The sequence below is a fragment of the Hevea brasiliensis genome, chromosome 1, assembly GCF_030052815.1.
Source record: "Hevea brasiliensis isolate MT/VB/25A 57/8 chromosome 1, ASM3005281v1, whole genome shotgun sequence".
Lineage (NCBI taxonomy): Eukaryota > Viridiplantae > Streptophyta > Magnoliopsida > Malpighiales > Euphorbiaceae > Hevea > Hevea brasiliensis.
This window is the reverse complement of record NC_079493.1, coordinates 119,058,451-119,073,100: the sequence shown is the minus strand read 5'-3', so window position 1 is coordinate 119,073,100 and position 14,650 is coordinate 119,058,451. Positions and strand designations below refer to the sequence as shown.

At 28.2% G+C, this 14,650-nt stretch overlaps 2 protein-coding genes across 2 annotated transcripts; one reads left to right on the top strand and one right to left on the bottom strand.

Moving 5' to 3' along the window:
- Positions 1 to 1,929: 1,929 nt before the first annotated feature.
- Positions 1,930 to 3,247, bottom strand: LOC131183781 (uncharacterized). The gene is made up of 2 exons (XM_058154367.1): positions 2,802 to 3,247; positions 1,930 to 2,685 (listed from the first exon to the last, which is right to left on the bottom strand). The coding sequence occupies exons 1-2, from the start codon at positions 3,207 to 3,209 to the stop codon at positions 1,930 to 1,932; spliced, it is 1,164 nt and encodes a 387-aa protein (XP_058010350.1). The 5' UTR covers positions 3,210 to 3,247.
- Positions 3,248 to 9,323: 6,076 nt separating this feature from the next.
- Positions 9,324 to 14,516, top strand: LOC110646968 ((6-4)DNA photolyase). The gene is made up of 14 exons (XM_021800592.2): positions 9,324 to 9,762; positions 9,840 to 9,911; positions 10,061 to 10,141; positions 10,342 to 10,521; positions 10,595 to 10,666; positions 11,391 to 11,477; positions 11,681 to 11,779; positions 11,859 to 11,942; positions 12,571 to 12,657; positions 12,767 to 12,838; positions 12,914 to 13,027; positions 13,502 to 13,589; positions 13,671 to 13,766; positions 14,147 to 14,516. The coding sequence occupies exons 1-14, from the start codon at positions 9,409 to 9,411 to the stop codon at positions 14,329 to 14,331; spliced, it is 1,671 nt and encodes a 556-aa protein (XP_021656284.2). The 5' UTR covers positions 9,324 to 9,408; the 3' UTR covers positions 14,332 to 14,516.
- The last annotated feature ends 134 nt before the right edge of the window (positions 14,517 to 14,650 follow it).

Genomic DNA, 14,650 nt, shown 5'->3' with positions numbered 1-14,650 from the left:
TAAGATTCTGAAGTTAATTTTAGACACTAGATTTGCACAAAAATATTAAGGAACAAGGGAGATATGGGCTCCACAAGTCGGATATCCTGCAAATCAGATTTTACAGGAACCCTAACTTCAAACAGCCATAACTTACAAAATATTAAAGCTTTTTTAGTGATTCTTGAGCCTAAAATTAATGGAATTTCGTGTAGAATATGAATATAATTTTTACAAATTTTTTACAGATTCAGAAAATAAAGAAAAATAATAAAAATACGAGAGACAGAAACTAAACATGTGCAGAGTTGTGTATCCTCAAATTAAACATGATTACATGATCAATATGAATGTATAAAATAAATTGAAGACAAAGAGCATAGAATTAAAATATTGTGTGGCATAGATCTTGAATCTTGAAAAGAAAACAACAAAAACTGACCTTCCAGAAATCTTGTATGAAAATCTTCTTGAAGAAAAGAAAAAATAAGGAAAAACTCAAAGAGTCTTGAATATCTCCAAATTTCCTGTAGCTCTGAATTTTCTCTTCCTCTTTCCTTTCATCCCTTTTTTCCCTTCTCTAGTAGGGTATTTATAGGGTTTTGGGAGAGAGGTGTGATAGGGTTTGGAGTCTTAGGATGATAAAGTTTAGATGACTTAAACAACTACAATTACAGAATTCGAATAAGACTGGGATATGGGTGAGGTGTTTCAACCAATAGGAAGACAGAAAAAAATGGAAGGCACCAATAGGGAATGAGGAAGAGGTGTGGTAGGATTTGGAGTCTTAGGGTGATAAAGTTTAGATGACTTAAACAACTGCGATTGCAGAATTCGAATAAGACTGGGATATGGGTGAGGTGTTTCAACCAATAGGAAGACAGAAAAAAATGGAAGGCACCAATAGGGAGTGAGGAAGAGAGTGGGGTTAAGGAGGAGAGAGATATTTTGTTATTTTAATTTTTAGAAAATAATTAAATGGGTCCCATTTAAAATTCCTAACTAGGCTTTCTTAGGCCCATAGAGCCCAATTAAACTTAATTAGATCCATTTAAGAACTACCCATATTAAATTTAAACAAAATAAAATTTTATTTAAATTTAATTAAATTAATTTCCCCAAAATTTTATTATTATTTTTATTTTTTTCAAGATCATGCCACGGAATTAATAATTCAGCTCCATGCCTCCAATTACATCTTACAGTCATATAATTTTTCATCATCGGGTTTCCCACGGCCTCAATGCACATGCTCATCACAAAATAAGGGTCTACAGTGAGCCTATTGGGCCTAGCAGGCTTCTCAAGCCCATCTCGTTTGGCTTGGCGCTGAGCTTGCTGGGTCACTTTCTTTTGGCCCAAATCCATTCATGATTTTATTTTTTCTCTCAACTATAAAAATTACATCATACATTACAGGATATGAAAAAGGTTTGATGGGAAATCTCATAGAATGATCATGTCAAAAGCAAAAAAACAAGAAAATGTGGTAATTCCTAAAAATTCCAGTTCTTGAATATCAGAAACAACACCATGCAATGCAATTCACAAATGTTTAACCTCATACAAAGCTTTGGAGGACTTGCAAAGGACATTCATTTTGACATTGAAAAAATAAATAAATAATCTGTCTCATCCCACAAATTCTGATAATTAACAATTAGGGAAAGATTACCAAATAGGCAAATACACATTAGAAACAATAACTTCAAATGACTATTGTGATTCATGTTGTTGAAATTTAAATATACATTCAGCCAATTAAATAAAAAAAAATTGAAAAGAAAAATTAAGGAAAAATAGGAATAAGATGTGGTAACTTGGTAAATCAAAAGATAAACAAATAAATTCTAGATTATACATTTCTTTCATGCCATTTAGTCCTTTACAACATCTTGACATCAATGAAGGAAAACATATCTAGAAGGAGAAAAAAGAGACTAAATCAAGTCAGCTGACAAGAAGACTATTAGCTGGTAACAAATTTCTTAGCACCATCAAGTGCTCATCATCTGAAATATGAAGCATTTGCCGTAGATTTGTCAATTTTGCTTCATCTTCCCAACGCAAAGGCCCCAAAGCATACAAATCCTGAATAGCAGAACAATATGTAGACAATTCTGACCTATGGAGTTCTACTCCCATTCGAGCATCTGAAGAAAGTAAACGTCCTTCTTTCGCATAATCCACTCCTGAAGATGATTCAGCATCACAATAGCAATCCTCTATCTTGTTACTGTGTGGTATAGAAAATCTAAAGGAAAGGTTTTGATAATCATCGCCCATAGAACTGCAACTACCAACAGAGGATGTACAACTATTAGTATGCGCAGGTCTTGAGGGCTTTACAAGAAAACTATCACTTCCCCCACTTTCATCCACTCTAGAAAACTCAGCTGTTGATACATTAAAGGAAGAGAGAACATGATTTCTGCCCATTATTTCATCTGGGTAAACAACCATATCCTTTTCAAGAGTTGGACATGGATGAATTGTACAAATTCGATGATGGCTACCTTCTTTTCCAATCAGTCTCTTCTTTTGAGCAGTTACTGGATGAGCTTCAAGATCATACAAGCCAAGTGGTGATCCTCTCTTCAATGTTCTTGTTCTTTTTTCAACAGGACAGTAATCATCTCCAGCATAGTGATTTAACAGCGTATTTGGCTGTCCTTTACCCATAGGCGTGCCACTGATCTCCAAACCCTGTTTTAAACGCCAACAGAGAGTGATAATTAGGTAACGTAAGTTGAACAGAGGATAATAAATAATTAAACGGATATAATTCTCCAGACGAACAAGTGTAGAATTAGAAAAATTACCCTTCCAACTACAATCCATTTACCATCTTGCCAGCACTGTCGAACCCTTAAATGAGATTTATGGATCCGCAAACCTTCAGACATGCCAAGCATTCTAACCAAAACGTTGTTCTTGCCCATAACCATCACTATCCTTGCTGTTTTCCAAGAGAGGTTGTGAAAAACCTCAACAAGATCACCAGAAACCCAATGATCGACCCCTTGCACAGGAGGTGGGCAGGGCCTAATTGCCTTCCTTGGCACCCTTTCCACAACTGGTTTGTCAGTCGATGGAAACCAGCCATATTTCACACTATATGTATGCCCATTCCCAGAGATCACTTCAGCACAAAGCCAAGCGCCAGTACAGACCTCTTTCTTGCTAAATACCTCCACCTTACTGCCTTTCTTGAATCTCGTGATTGCCATTATTAATGCATAAACAAGAGGTTTGTTCAGAACGAGAATTTGATTTGAGTGAATGAAGTGATCAAGAGGCTTTTTTGAGTCGAATTTAAGTAAATGTTTACGACGATCGGACGATTATCATGTGATCTCATGCAAGCAGGCGGTTTATCTAACGGTGTCTGCTGAACTAATAAGGCCGACTGCAAGAGCAAGTACCCTATTGCTATTGGTGCTTATGCTTAGATTTGTAAATTGTTTAGAAGTTCTAAATTGTTTAGGACTTCAATTTATTATTTTAAATTTAATCCTAATGTATTTAGGACTTGTATTTAATTTATAAAATATCTACAAATTAATTTAATCTTTCAAATAAAATCATATAGAAAAAGGTATTATTAAAATTTAACAATAAAATATTTATTTTAACTAAAATTAAAAATAATAGTGAATGTCTAAAATTTTTTATTATTTAATTATCCATAATTTATAAATGTACGAACGATATAGCGAACTTTTGAACACGCTTTAATATCTCCAATTACTAATTAACTTAAAATATTAAAAATAATTCTTATTCACTTATAATTCTATGATAATACCAAAAATATAGCTATAATTTATAGAGTATAGTGCTGGAATGGTTGCCAAAGTGACCTACTTACATTGCCATTATAATCAAATTTCATCGAAGGTTTTGTTGGAAAATTATACATTTAATATAATTACTTAATTTAATTATTATTGTTACAAATTTATTAATTAATTAATTAATATAGAAATCTTATCAAATAATTTTAAAAAAATTAATATAATAAAAAATCTATTAATATTAGGAATGACAATAAAAAATTAATTAAAATAAAAAAATTAAAAGCTAAATAAAAGTCAAACTAACATAATCTTCCATAAGAAAAATCTAAAGGTCACTTTTATTACATGGTTAGGTAAAGGTAAATTAATGTATTAATTAAATAAGTAAAATTAAAGTAAATACGCAAAAAGTATAAATCATAATAAAAATTTTCATACAACAAAACTATTTTTCATAATTGAAAAAAATTGACATCGTAAAAATGGAATTACAAAGGTTAGAACTTATTTTATTACTTTAACATGATTTTAATTAAATTTTAATAATAATTGAGCAAAAAATTATATCAAATGTACTAAATAAAAAAGAATGAAGCAAAAATATTTGTATAAATTTATTTGTCATATTTTATAGATACATTATATAATTTTTATGTAATCATATGTTTATACACAATTAAATATGTAATACATAGTATATTTATAATAATAAATTATATACATTTTAATATTATATTTCATTTCTTTAATTTGATATATGTGCACTGTTAAAGCTAAGTATTTGATTCAAATCGAACCAAATCGAATCGAATTAATCGAATTATTATATTTTAAAAACTGAACCGAACCAAAATGAATGAAAAATCAAATTAGACCGAACTACTCTATTTCAATTCAATTCAGTTTGAACATATTGATTTTTGAGTTTGGATATTTTTTAATTTAGAATTGATTTTCAAGTTATTTGGTCTGACTTTGACTTGAGTTTGAACCTAATAACCATTAATCAATGAAATTAAATAATTTATATATATAATTAAATATAATTCATAAATTTCCTATAAAAATAAATTAATTTAAAAATCAATAAAGTAATTTAATTCGGTTTGGTTCGGCTCAATCAATTTTTCTTTCTCCAAAACTGAACCGAACCGAAATAATTAAAGTTCTTAAAATGCAAAATCGAATCGAACTGAATTACATAATTAAGGCAGTTTAATTCGATTTATTTAGTTCAAACTGAATAGTGTTTACCCTTATGCAACGCATGTGCTTTAAAGTCTAGTTTATATATAAAGTATGGAGGTTTTTCCTTACTATTGTTATATAGCATTCTAAATTTTAATACTACCATGTAGCATTATAAAGTAAGAATATTTCTATTTTTTCTTACTATTACCACATGACATTCTAAATTTTAGTGCTACCAACATTTACTATATAGAAATTATTATATTTAATAATTATAATAATAAGTAATTATTACTATTACAATTAAATATATTTACTATTACTATTATTACTACCATTTTTATGGCTAACTAATTAAAAATACAATATATATTTTAATAATTTTATAAATTTCTCATTTAAAAATTTTTAAATTTTTAATTATTTTATTTAATTATAAAAGTTTAAAAATTATATATCTTAAAATTAATAAAATAATTTAAAATTATAATATAAAAGTAATCACATAGAGTTAAATATTTTGTCTTCTCTCCCTTTTTATATATTTAATAAATTTTAATTTACTTTAATATTATTTTATTTTTATTTATCTTCTTTTAATATGCATTTAATAAAGACATATTTTCAATTATATATTAAATATTATATATATATATATAATGAATTATAAAAAAATAAATAAAATTTTATTTTTATAATTATGTTAAATAAGAAATTTATATTAATATTTAATTTTTATTATTTTTTGATATTTTTTATAATATAATTAATAAATAATAATTATTATTACTTTAGTTAATATTAATCATATTATATTATTTTATTATTATTTAGAAACTTTTTTAATATATATATATATGCCAATTAATTTCATTAAATTATCTCTATTTTTTATTAATTAATTATATGATTTCTTTAAATAATAATTAAGTTATTAATTCTATAAATTACAAATTATTTAATTATTACACATTAATATTATAATAAATTATTATTTTTATTATTATTGAACTAAATTACATAATTAAGGCAATTTAATTTGGTTTATTTAATTCAAACCGAATAGTGCTCACCCCTATGCAACGCATATGCTTTAAAGCATAGTCTATATATAAAGCATGGAGATTTTTTCTTACTATTGTTATGTGGCATTCTAAATCTTAATACTACCATGTAGCATTATAAAATAAGAAAAATATTTCCCCTTACTACTATCACATGACATTCTAAATTTTAGTACTGTCAATATTTATCATATAGAAATTATTATATTTAATAATTATAATAATTAATGTAAATTATTATTACTGTTACTATTATTCTTAAAACTAATAAAATAATTTAAAATTATAATATAAAAGTAATCATATAGAGTTAAATACTTTACACTATCTCTTTTTATATATTTAATAAATTTTAATTTACTTTAATGTTATTTTATTTTTATTTATCTTCTTTTAATATGCATTTAATAAAAAAATACTTTCAATTATATATTAAATATTATATATATAATGAATTATGAAAAAATAAATAAAATTATATTTTCATAATTATGATAAATAATAAATTTATATTAATATTTAATTTTTATTATTTTTTCGATATTTTTTATAATATAATTAATGAATAATTATTATTATTATTACTTTAATTAATATTAATCATATTATATTGTTTTATTATTATTTAGAAATTTTTTTAATATATATATGTGTCAAGTAATTTTATTAAATTCTCTCTATTTTTTATTAATTAATTGTATAATTTATTTAAATAGTAATTAAGTTATTAATTCTATAAATTATAAATTATTTAATTATTACACATTAATATTATAATAAATAGTTATTATTATTATTATTATTATTATTACTATTAATGCCTAAAAAATTTAATTCAACTAGAGATAAAAAAAATTAAAAATTAATTAGATTAATTTTTAATTATATCCAATAAATATATATACTAATTTTATATATATATTCCATCATATCTTCCTGATGAATAAGTTATCTAGATTTTTGCAAATAAGTTATCTAGATTTTTGCAAAGAGAATATAGGATTTAAAATTTTTCACATTTGTACCGAGTAGCGATTTTTGATTAAATTTATTGATGATAAATTTTTATTTATTTTTTAAATAGTTGTAATATATAATTATTATATATTTTAATTTTTTAAATATAATTTTTAATTATTTTGATATTCTAAATTTAAATAATAAAAAATTATTGATTACTATCACGAGGTTTCATAATTTTTAATTTAAAAACATCAATGACAGTTACTTTGAAGGAAAGTAAAATATTTTTAAATATATTTACTGTAATTAAATTTAGGGGCGTTTAGTTTATCTGTTGCGTGTAGCTGATGGCTGATAAACACCTAAATAGGTGAAGTAGAGTATTTGACAAGCTTAAAAAAATAAAGTTCATAGCTGATGGGCAACTGATATAATACCCATCAGCTGCAGTTTGTATCAGCTATATTTTTAGAACTGTTTCTTATCAGCTGATAGCTAATTTGATTTTATTTTTTATTTTGATTATATTATTATTTTTTATTTAATTTAAAAATTAATATTATTAATACTTTTATCTTTTTTATTTATAATTTTAACATTTTAATTAACGTATTTCAACTTTGTTAAAATATTTTTTATTAATAATATAAAATATAAAATATTTATTTATATCTAAATACTTAAAATTAATTATAAATTTTTTTATTAACAATAATAATTACTTTATTATTTTATCTATATTTTTAAAATTATTTAATTTTTTTTAAATAATTATTTTCTTATTTCAATAATAAAATAAATGATATTATACGATAGATTAATAATTATATATTTATTTTAATAATATAATAAATGATATAATATATTAATTTAATAATTATATATTTAATTTAATAATAAAATAAATAATATAATATAATAAATTTATAATTTTATATTTATTTAAATAATAAAATAAATTATATGATATATATCCTTATTTATCATTTCACATATCAACAGCAACAGCTACATATAGTTTTACCAAATACTTAATATAAATCAGCTATCAGTTAACAGCTATCAGCTAAATATAGTTTTATCAAACATTTAACATAAATCAGCTATCAGCTAACAGTAACAGTTATCAGCTAACAACTATCAGTTGTATTCAACAGTTAAACCAAAACATGTTTTTAGTGTTTAATTGTTGATAATTTGACAACTCAAGACATTTAATTTTAAAATTCAATGAATATTATCATAATTATCCAATTATTACTATAATTGAAAGTTAATTTCTTTCAAAATATCTATTCCAAATTAGAACAGAGAATATTTAAATTTTTGTAAGAAATTAATAATTGGATTTTCTTTTAAACATATATAATTATTAAAGGTAATACTTATCAATTAATTTTTAATTTTTTTTTAAAAGAGACAAGTTAAAATTAAGTTATTTTTATATTTTATAAATAGCTATAATATAAAATTACTAAATATAATTATCACACGTTATTATATTTTCTAATTTTTAATTTAAAAACATAAATAATAGTAAAATTAAAATTGATATTTACTTTGAAGGAAAATAAACATTTAAAAAATTTCTTTCTCCCTCTTATATATTTAATAAATTTTAATTTATTTAAATATTATTTTATTTTTATTATTTTAAGATGATTTAATAATAATAATAATAATAATAATTATTATTATATATATAAAGAGTAAATTATGACCATTAAAAAAGATTTATGGCTATTAAAGTAATCAATTTATTTGATCAAAATTTATTACTAATGTTTTAAAAATAATAAAAAAATAGAGTAAATAAAAAAAATTTAAAAGCACTTAAGTGAAATAAAAATATTTATTAAGAGTCTCTCTTTTATACATTTAATAAATTTTAATTTATTTTAATATTATTTTTATTATTTTAAAATAATTTAATTATTATTATTATTATTATTATTATTTTATATAAAGAATAATTTGTAACTATTAAAAAAAATCTTATAGCTATTAAGGTTATTTATTTGAGAGTAACTGTCAACTTATTTAATAAGAATTTATTGTTAATATTTTAAAATTTTAATATTTTAAATAATAATATTAAAAATTTTTTAATTAAAAATAATTTTTTTAATTAATATTAATTTAATAACCTAATTTTCTTTATATATATATAACACCAGTATTCAGCTAGTAAAATTATAACAAAAAAAAAATATTTATAATTTTATAATGCGCAGACGTTTCAAATCTTTTACCTTCAAGTTCGACCACACAAGTTATCGTCCAACGTCTTGCACTTTTAAACGCACAACGTGGCGCCTTGTTAACCGCTTCAATGACTGCCCTTCCCTCCCAAATTTCACTAAACATTCATTGATCCCTCTCGCGATCATCTCTTTACCGCCCCTACGCGTATGCCATTGCCATTCTCTCTCTCTACGCCTCTGTATCGCAACCCATTAAACATGGCGTCCGGGTCGTCTTCTCTCATTTGGTTTCGGAAGGGCCTTCGGATCCACGACAACCCGGCTCTGGAGTATGCTTCCAAAGGGTCCAATTTTCTTTACCCAGTCTTTGTTATTGACCCGCATTACATGGAGCCTGATCCCAAAGCTTTCTCTCTTGGTTCGACCCGTGCGGGCATAAACCGTATCAGGTTCTTGTTGGAGAGTCTAGTGGATCTCGATTTGAGCCTCAAAAAGCTTGGCTCGAGGTTGCTGGTCTTCAAGGGAGAGCCTAGTCAGGTTTTGATTCGGTGCTTGAAGGAAGTGAGAGCCTCTCTCTCTCTCTCTCTCTCTATCTCAAGAATTGAGCCCGTTCACTTATCTTCTTGTTGTTCTTGCAGTGGGATGTGAAAAAACTTTGCTTTGAATATGATACAGATCCATATTACCAAGCTTTAGATATTAAAGTGAAGGTAAGCCCCAAAGTAACTTTCCCTTCATTAACCTCTTTCTATGCATGCCTTTGTTAGTATTAGATAAAAACAGTTTAGTTATCGTTTGTAAGAATGTGATCATTGTAGTTGAGTATTAGCTGGTAGTGAGATAGAGCTTGTTTTGTCAGGATTATGCCTCTTCAGCTGGAATTGAAGTTTTCTCTCCAGTGAGTCATACCCTTTTCAATCCTCAGGATATCATACAAAAGGTAAGGGAAAGTAACAATCTTAAATTCATTTGTGTTCCTACTTTCCCCCTCCCCACCACCACCCTCCCTTTTACATTATTTTGGAAGCGTTTTTGTTTCTTGCATGTAAACTAGTCCTGGGAAGTTTAATATCAAGTCTCCGGTTTTTGCTATGCTAATATTGGCTAGTTTGTTATATTGCAACGATTTCTGTCCAAAAGAATGGAGGAAAGCCGCCTCTGAGTTACCAATCATTTGTAAAGGTTGCTGGACAACCCTCATGGGCATCATCACCAATTTCAACCACAATTTCCTCTCTTCCTTGTGTTGGGGAAATTGGAAGCTGTGAGATTTCAAAAGTTCCAACAGTAGAAGAGCTTGGCTATGAAGACATTGAGCAAGTATGAAATTACCGATGTACTGAAAAATTTGCTTTTTTTTTGAACTTAGTGCTAATATGAGATTTGTTTGCAGTATGAATGGACTCCTTTTAGAGGTGGTGAATCAGAAGCATTGAAGAGGTTAAGAGAATCAATCAATAACAAGGTATGGTATTTGTTATATCATTTAGTGAATTCTCTTTTGATTCCCACATGTAGCTGATGATTGCAAAAATAAATGGTTGATGCCTTTCATTTTCCTGCAAAGGTTCATTTGTTCTCTGATGTGTTGTAGCGCAGATATTTTTTTAAATAATAATTTTTTTATCCAGTAATCGGATATGATTCTTTATCTGTACGATTAATTCTGAGATCTTCCAGTAGTTAGTACCATGAATGGTTTATATCTATGGTATTAGCTCATGACTTAGGTATTAACATTAACTTTTGGGTGAGATGTGATGTACGACCTGTGTGTTTAAGCTTTTTCTTCTATTTGTACATGGCATGGCTCCTGGAACAGTATGGGTTGGCTTGGTCAAATTGGTAATTGTTGGGGTTTGTAAAGTTTTGTGTTGGGTTAAGAGGGTCATCCCATGATCTCCCTTTCATGGGCAAGTGATGCATGACTCTATTTGTGTAGTGGGAACTCATTCAAAAAGAATCACATTGGATGTACTAGATATTGTTCTTATATATTCCTTGTGTGGTTTTCAACAGGTGACATGACTTTTTGGCTGCCTTTTGTCTGTCAAACTTTAATCTGATTTTGAATTTCACATTCACCTCACTTACTTAATTTTGTGTGTTTAACTTGAAGGGTCTTCAATTTCCCTTTTGTAGGACGTGGAAGTGGCAATTATGCAGCTTACTTTTTCTTGATATTGCAGGAGTGGGTGGCAAATTTTGAGAAACCTAAGGGTGACCCTTCAGCGTTTGTGAAACCAGCAACTACTGTGCTATCTCCATACTTGAAAGTGAGTTACAAACACAATGGTTTGTATAATTTGCTAAAATCTCTAGTCAAAAACAGAATAATTTATATTGGTTGTTAGCATCTCTTACAGTTGATGCAAGGATTATAACATGCACACTGGAAGGATTTAGCAACTTGATCATGTGCTATTAATTCTTTGATCATTTCTTCATTTTCCTTGCCAATTTTGCAATATGTTTGTAGTTTGGCTGTCTCTCTTCCAGATATTTCTACCAATGTCTTCAAGATGTCTATAAAAATGTCCGAAAGCACACTTCACCACCAGTTTCTCTTGTTGGCCAGGTCAGTTTTAATTTCATTATCTTAGATGATACTGATCGCAGATACCACTAAACTAAAGTCTGGCCTCAAACCTTGGCAGTTGTTGTGGCGAGATTTCTTTTACACTGTGGCTTTTGGCACTCCTAACTTTGATCAGATGAGGGGAAATAGAATATGCAAGCAGGTAAGTACAAATAGCACTTGCACATTGTTTCCTTAGACAACATGCATAATTTTATTCGAGTAACTTCTTTTTCCATCTGTAAATTTTGGCAGAAATTCTGTCTCTCTGTATGTGTGTTTGTGTGTGTGTGTCTATATATACTAGCCTGTAGTTGTGATAGGATGATAAAAGATCATCTATACTGGCAAGGATTTTCTTCCTTTGTGAAGCATGTTACTCTTCAGCCTTTTCATTAATACCATTGGAACTTCCCACCATCTACAAGCTATGTTGCAATATCAAATGAATCAGTTTACTTATTTAATTTTGTAAAGAAGATCACAGCTCTTTCTAAGGGGTTCGAGCAGAATCAATAATACTTTGTCAATTGGTTGATACATGGTTTTTACCAAAGAAGGTTTGACTAGAGCTATGTGAACTAGAAATGTGAACTAGTAGCAAACTTTAAAATAGTTTTGTTAACTACTAATATGAGAGGCTAATTCTTAGTTTATTCTTATTTCTTGTGCGCTTATCTTGAATTGCCAGTTACATTTTCCCCATTTCTACTTTTTTTTTTTTTTTTGGCTTTTCTCCTGCATGGGTTCCTTACATGGAGCCTCAGTGAACTAACTATATTGCAATGTAGATACCTTGGAATGATGACAATGAATTGCTAGCAGCTTGGAGGGAAGCTAGAACAGGATATCCTTGGATTGATGCAATCATGGTTCAGGTTAGGTCTGTGACTAAACTACTAAATCATTTTTTAATGTCAAGTTTAGTTTGCAGTTACATATATTAAATGGGCAGCTTATTTGAAACTTAGATATTTGCTCTTGTAGCTTCGCAAGTGGGGTTGGATGCACCATCTAGCACGGCATTGTGTTGCTTGTTTTCTAACTCGTGGTGATCTGGTATATGGCCAGCATATCATTCTCTTTCTTTTTCATAATCTCTTCCTTAGTTGACATGGATTTTTCTGCTGATAGTTTGTGCATTGGGAAAAAGGGCGCGATGTTTTTGAGAGACTTTTGATTGATTCAGATTGGGCAATTAATAATGGGAATTGGCTATGGCTGTCATGTTCATCATTCTTTTACCAGGTACAAATCATTTGTGCATACAATTTTCATTATACTGTTGCAATTTGTTGGTACTTTGTGGTAACTGGCATCCCAGCCTTTAAACCTTAGTCTGGATCTATTGCACCACTGTTGCATGAATTATTAATGTTTAACATTCCCCTTAAACAAAGGATGAACTCCTATCAGGATGTTAAGTTTGTAATAATCTTGTTTACTGATTTTGAATAATTTTATGCAGTTAACCCACTTGGCTTCATTCCTTAGATTCAACAGATTTCCTTACATGATAAAATAAGTTGATCTCAATTAAGCAGAAAGTAAAAGATGTTTTCGTCCATATTTTTTTATCTGCCACCTGCTTGTACAAAAAGTGAGGTTCTTGTTGCGCTACCAAGAATCAAGCTTTTGCTTTGAAATATTACTACTTTGTGTTGCAATTGAATGGATTTCAGCTGAGATCTTCTAAGATTAAATGGTGTTTGTGCTGACCAGTATAATCGTATCTACTCGCCTTTATCTTTTGGGAAGAAGTATGACCCAAATGGTAATTACATAAGGCATTTTCTTCCGGTATTGAAAGGTAATTCAGGCTTCTTCACATATCATCTTCTTGTTTTGGCTCTGTTTACCTTGTTATATATAATCGAATTTTAATAATCAGACATGCCAAAGGAGTATATCTATGAGCCATGGACAGCACCACTAAGTGTTCAAACTAAAGCAAAGTGCATAATTGGAAGAGATTATCCAAAACCAGGTCAGTTATCTAGCTGCATTCCTAGTCTTGATTTGCTCTACGTTTAGTGTGAGATATAACTGATTGTAGGGATTTGGTCTTTTTCTGATCAAGGGACCTACAATTGGATTTATTTTTTCACTCAGTAGTAGTGCCTAAAGACAATGTAATATATATTGCTATATAAAGAAATAAATCATACAAAAATAAGATATTCTATGCAGTAGAACCATTAATTGCAGGGCTGCCACCTCTGCTACCAAATGCCCAAAGTAGGAGCAACCGAGCAACCATCCAAAGACTTCCTCTTGGTTGCCTTCTTTTATAATTTGTTTTTTCCAGTTGATCTGCCATGACTTCACCTATGTTTGGTGGTTTATTTATTCTATATTTTGCTCCAGTGATTTCTCATGATTCTGCGAGCAAGGAGTGCAAGAGAAAGTTAGCAGAGGCTTATGCATTAAACCAAAAACTGAATGGCCAGCTGAGTGAAGAAGATTTGGGGAACTTAAAAAGAAAGCTGGAGCAAGATCAAGATCAAGAGCCCAAAAGTAGACCTCAGAGACAACAGAAGTTAATGACCTGAGCCAAGATATATTGCAGATTATCAATTTATATTTTTAGATTGCTGAAAAGGTGGAAAGGGGATTTGCAGTTGAGGAGTAATCAATTCAATTGTAGGCAACTGGCTGACTTTCTCACTTTGTCTGATTATGCTAATCATATTTTGTATGGAAGTCTTATGTGGTTATATTATGGCAATTTACGAAATCGTTGGCTAATTTGCTTAACTTCGGAGTTTGCTAAACAGGAAAGTTTGAATCACCTCTTCAAATTACTGGGTTCATTGATGCCTGTCGTTTGCGTGAAAATGCTGCAATTGAAATTTTGCAGGTGTCTACTGT

Bases quoted from the DNA above. Each gene is read 5' to 3' on its own strand.
- LOC131183781 (XM_058154367.1), bottom strand. From the start codon at position 3,209: ATGGCAATCACGAGATTCAAGAAAGGCAGTAAGGTGGAGGTATTTAGC. The intron at 2,686-2,801 runs GTAATTTTTCTA...CGTTTAAAACAG, and splicing joins AATGGATTGTAGTTGGAAGG to GGTTTGGAGATCAGTGGCAC.
- LOC110646968 (XM_021800592.2), top strand. From the start codon at position 9,409: ATGCCATTGCCATTCTCTCTCTCTACGCCTCTGTATCGCAACCCATTA. The intron at 11,478-11,680 runs GTGAGTTACAAA...ATATGTTTGTAG, and splicing joins TGCTATCTCCATACTTGAAA to TTTGGCTGTCTCTCTTCCAG. The intron at 13,028-13,501 runs GTACAAATCATT...TGTGCTGACCAG, and splicing joins GTTCATCATTCTTTTACCAG to TATAATCGTATCTACTCGCC.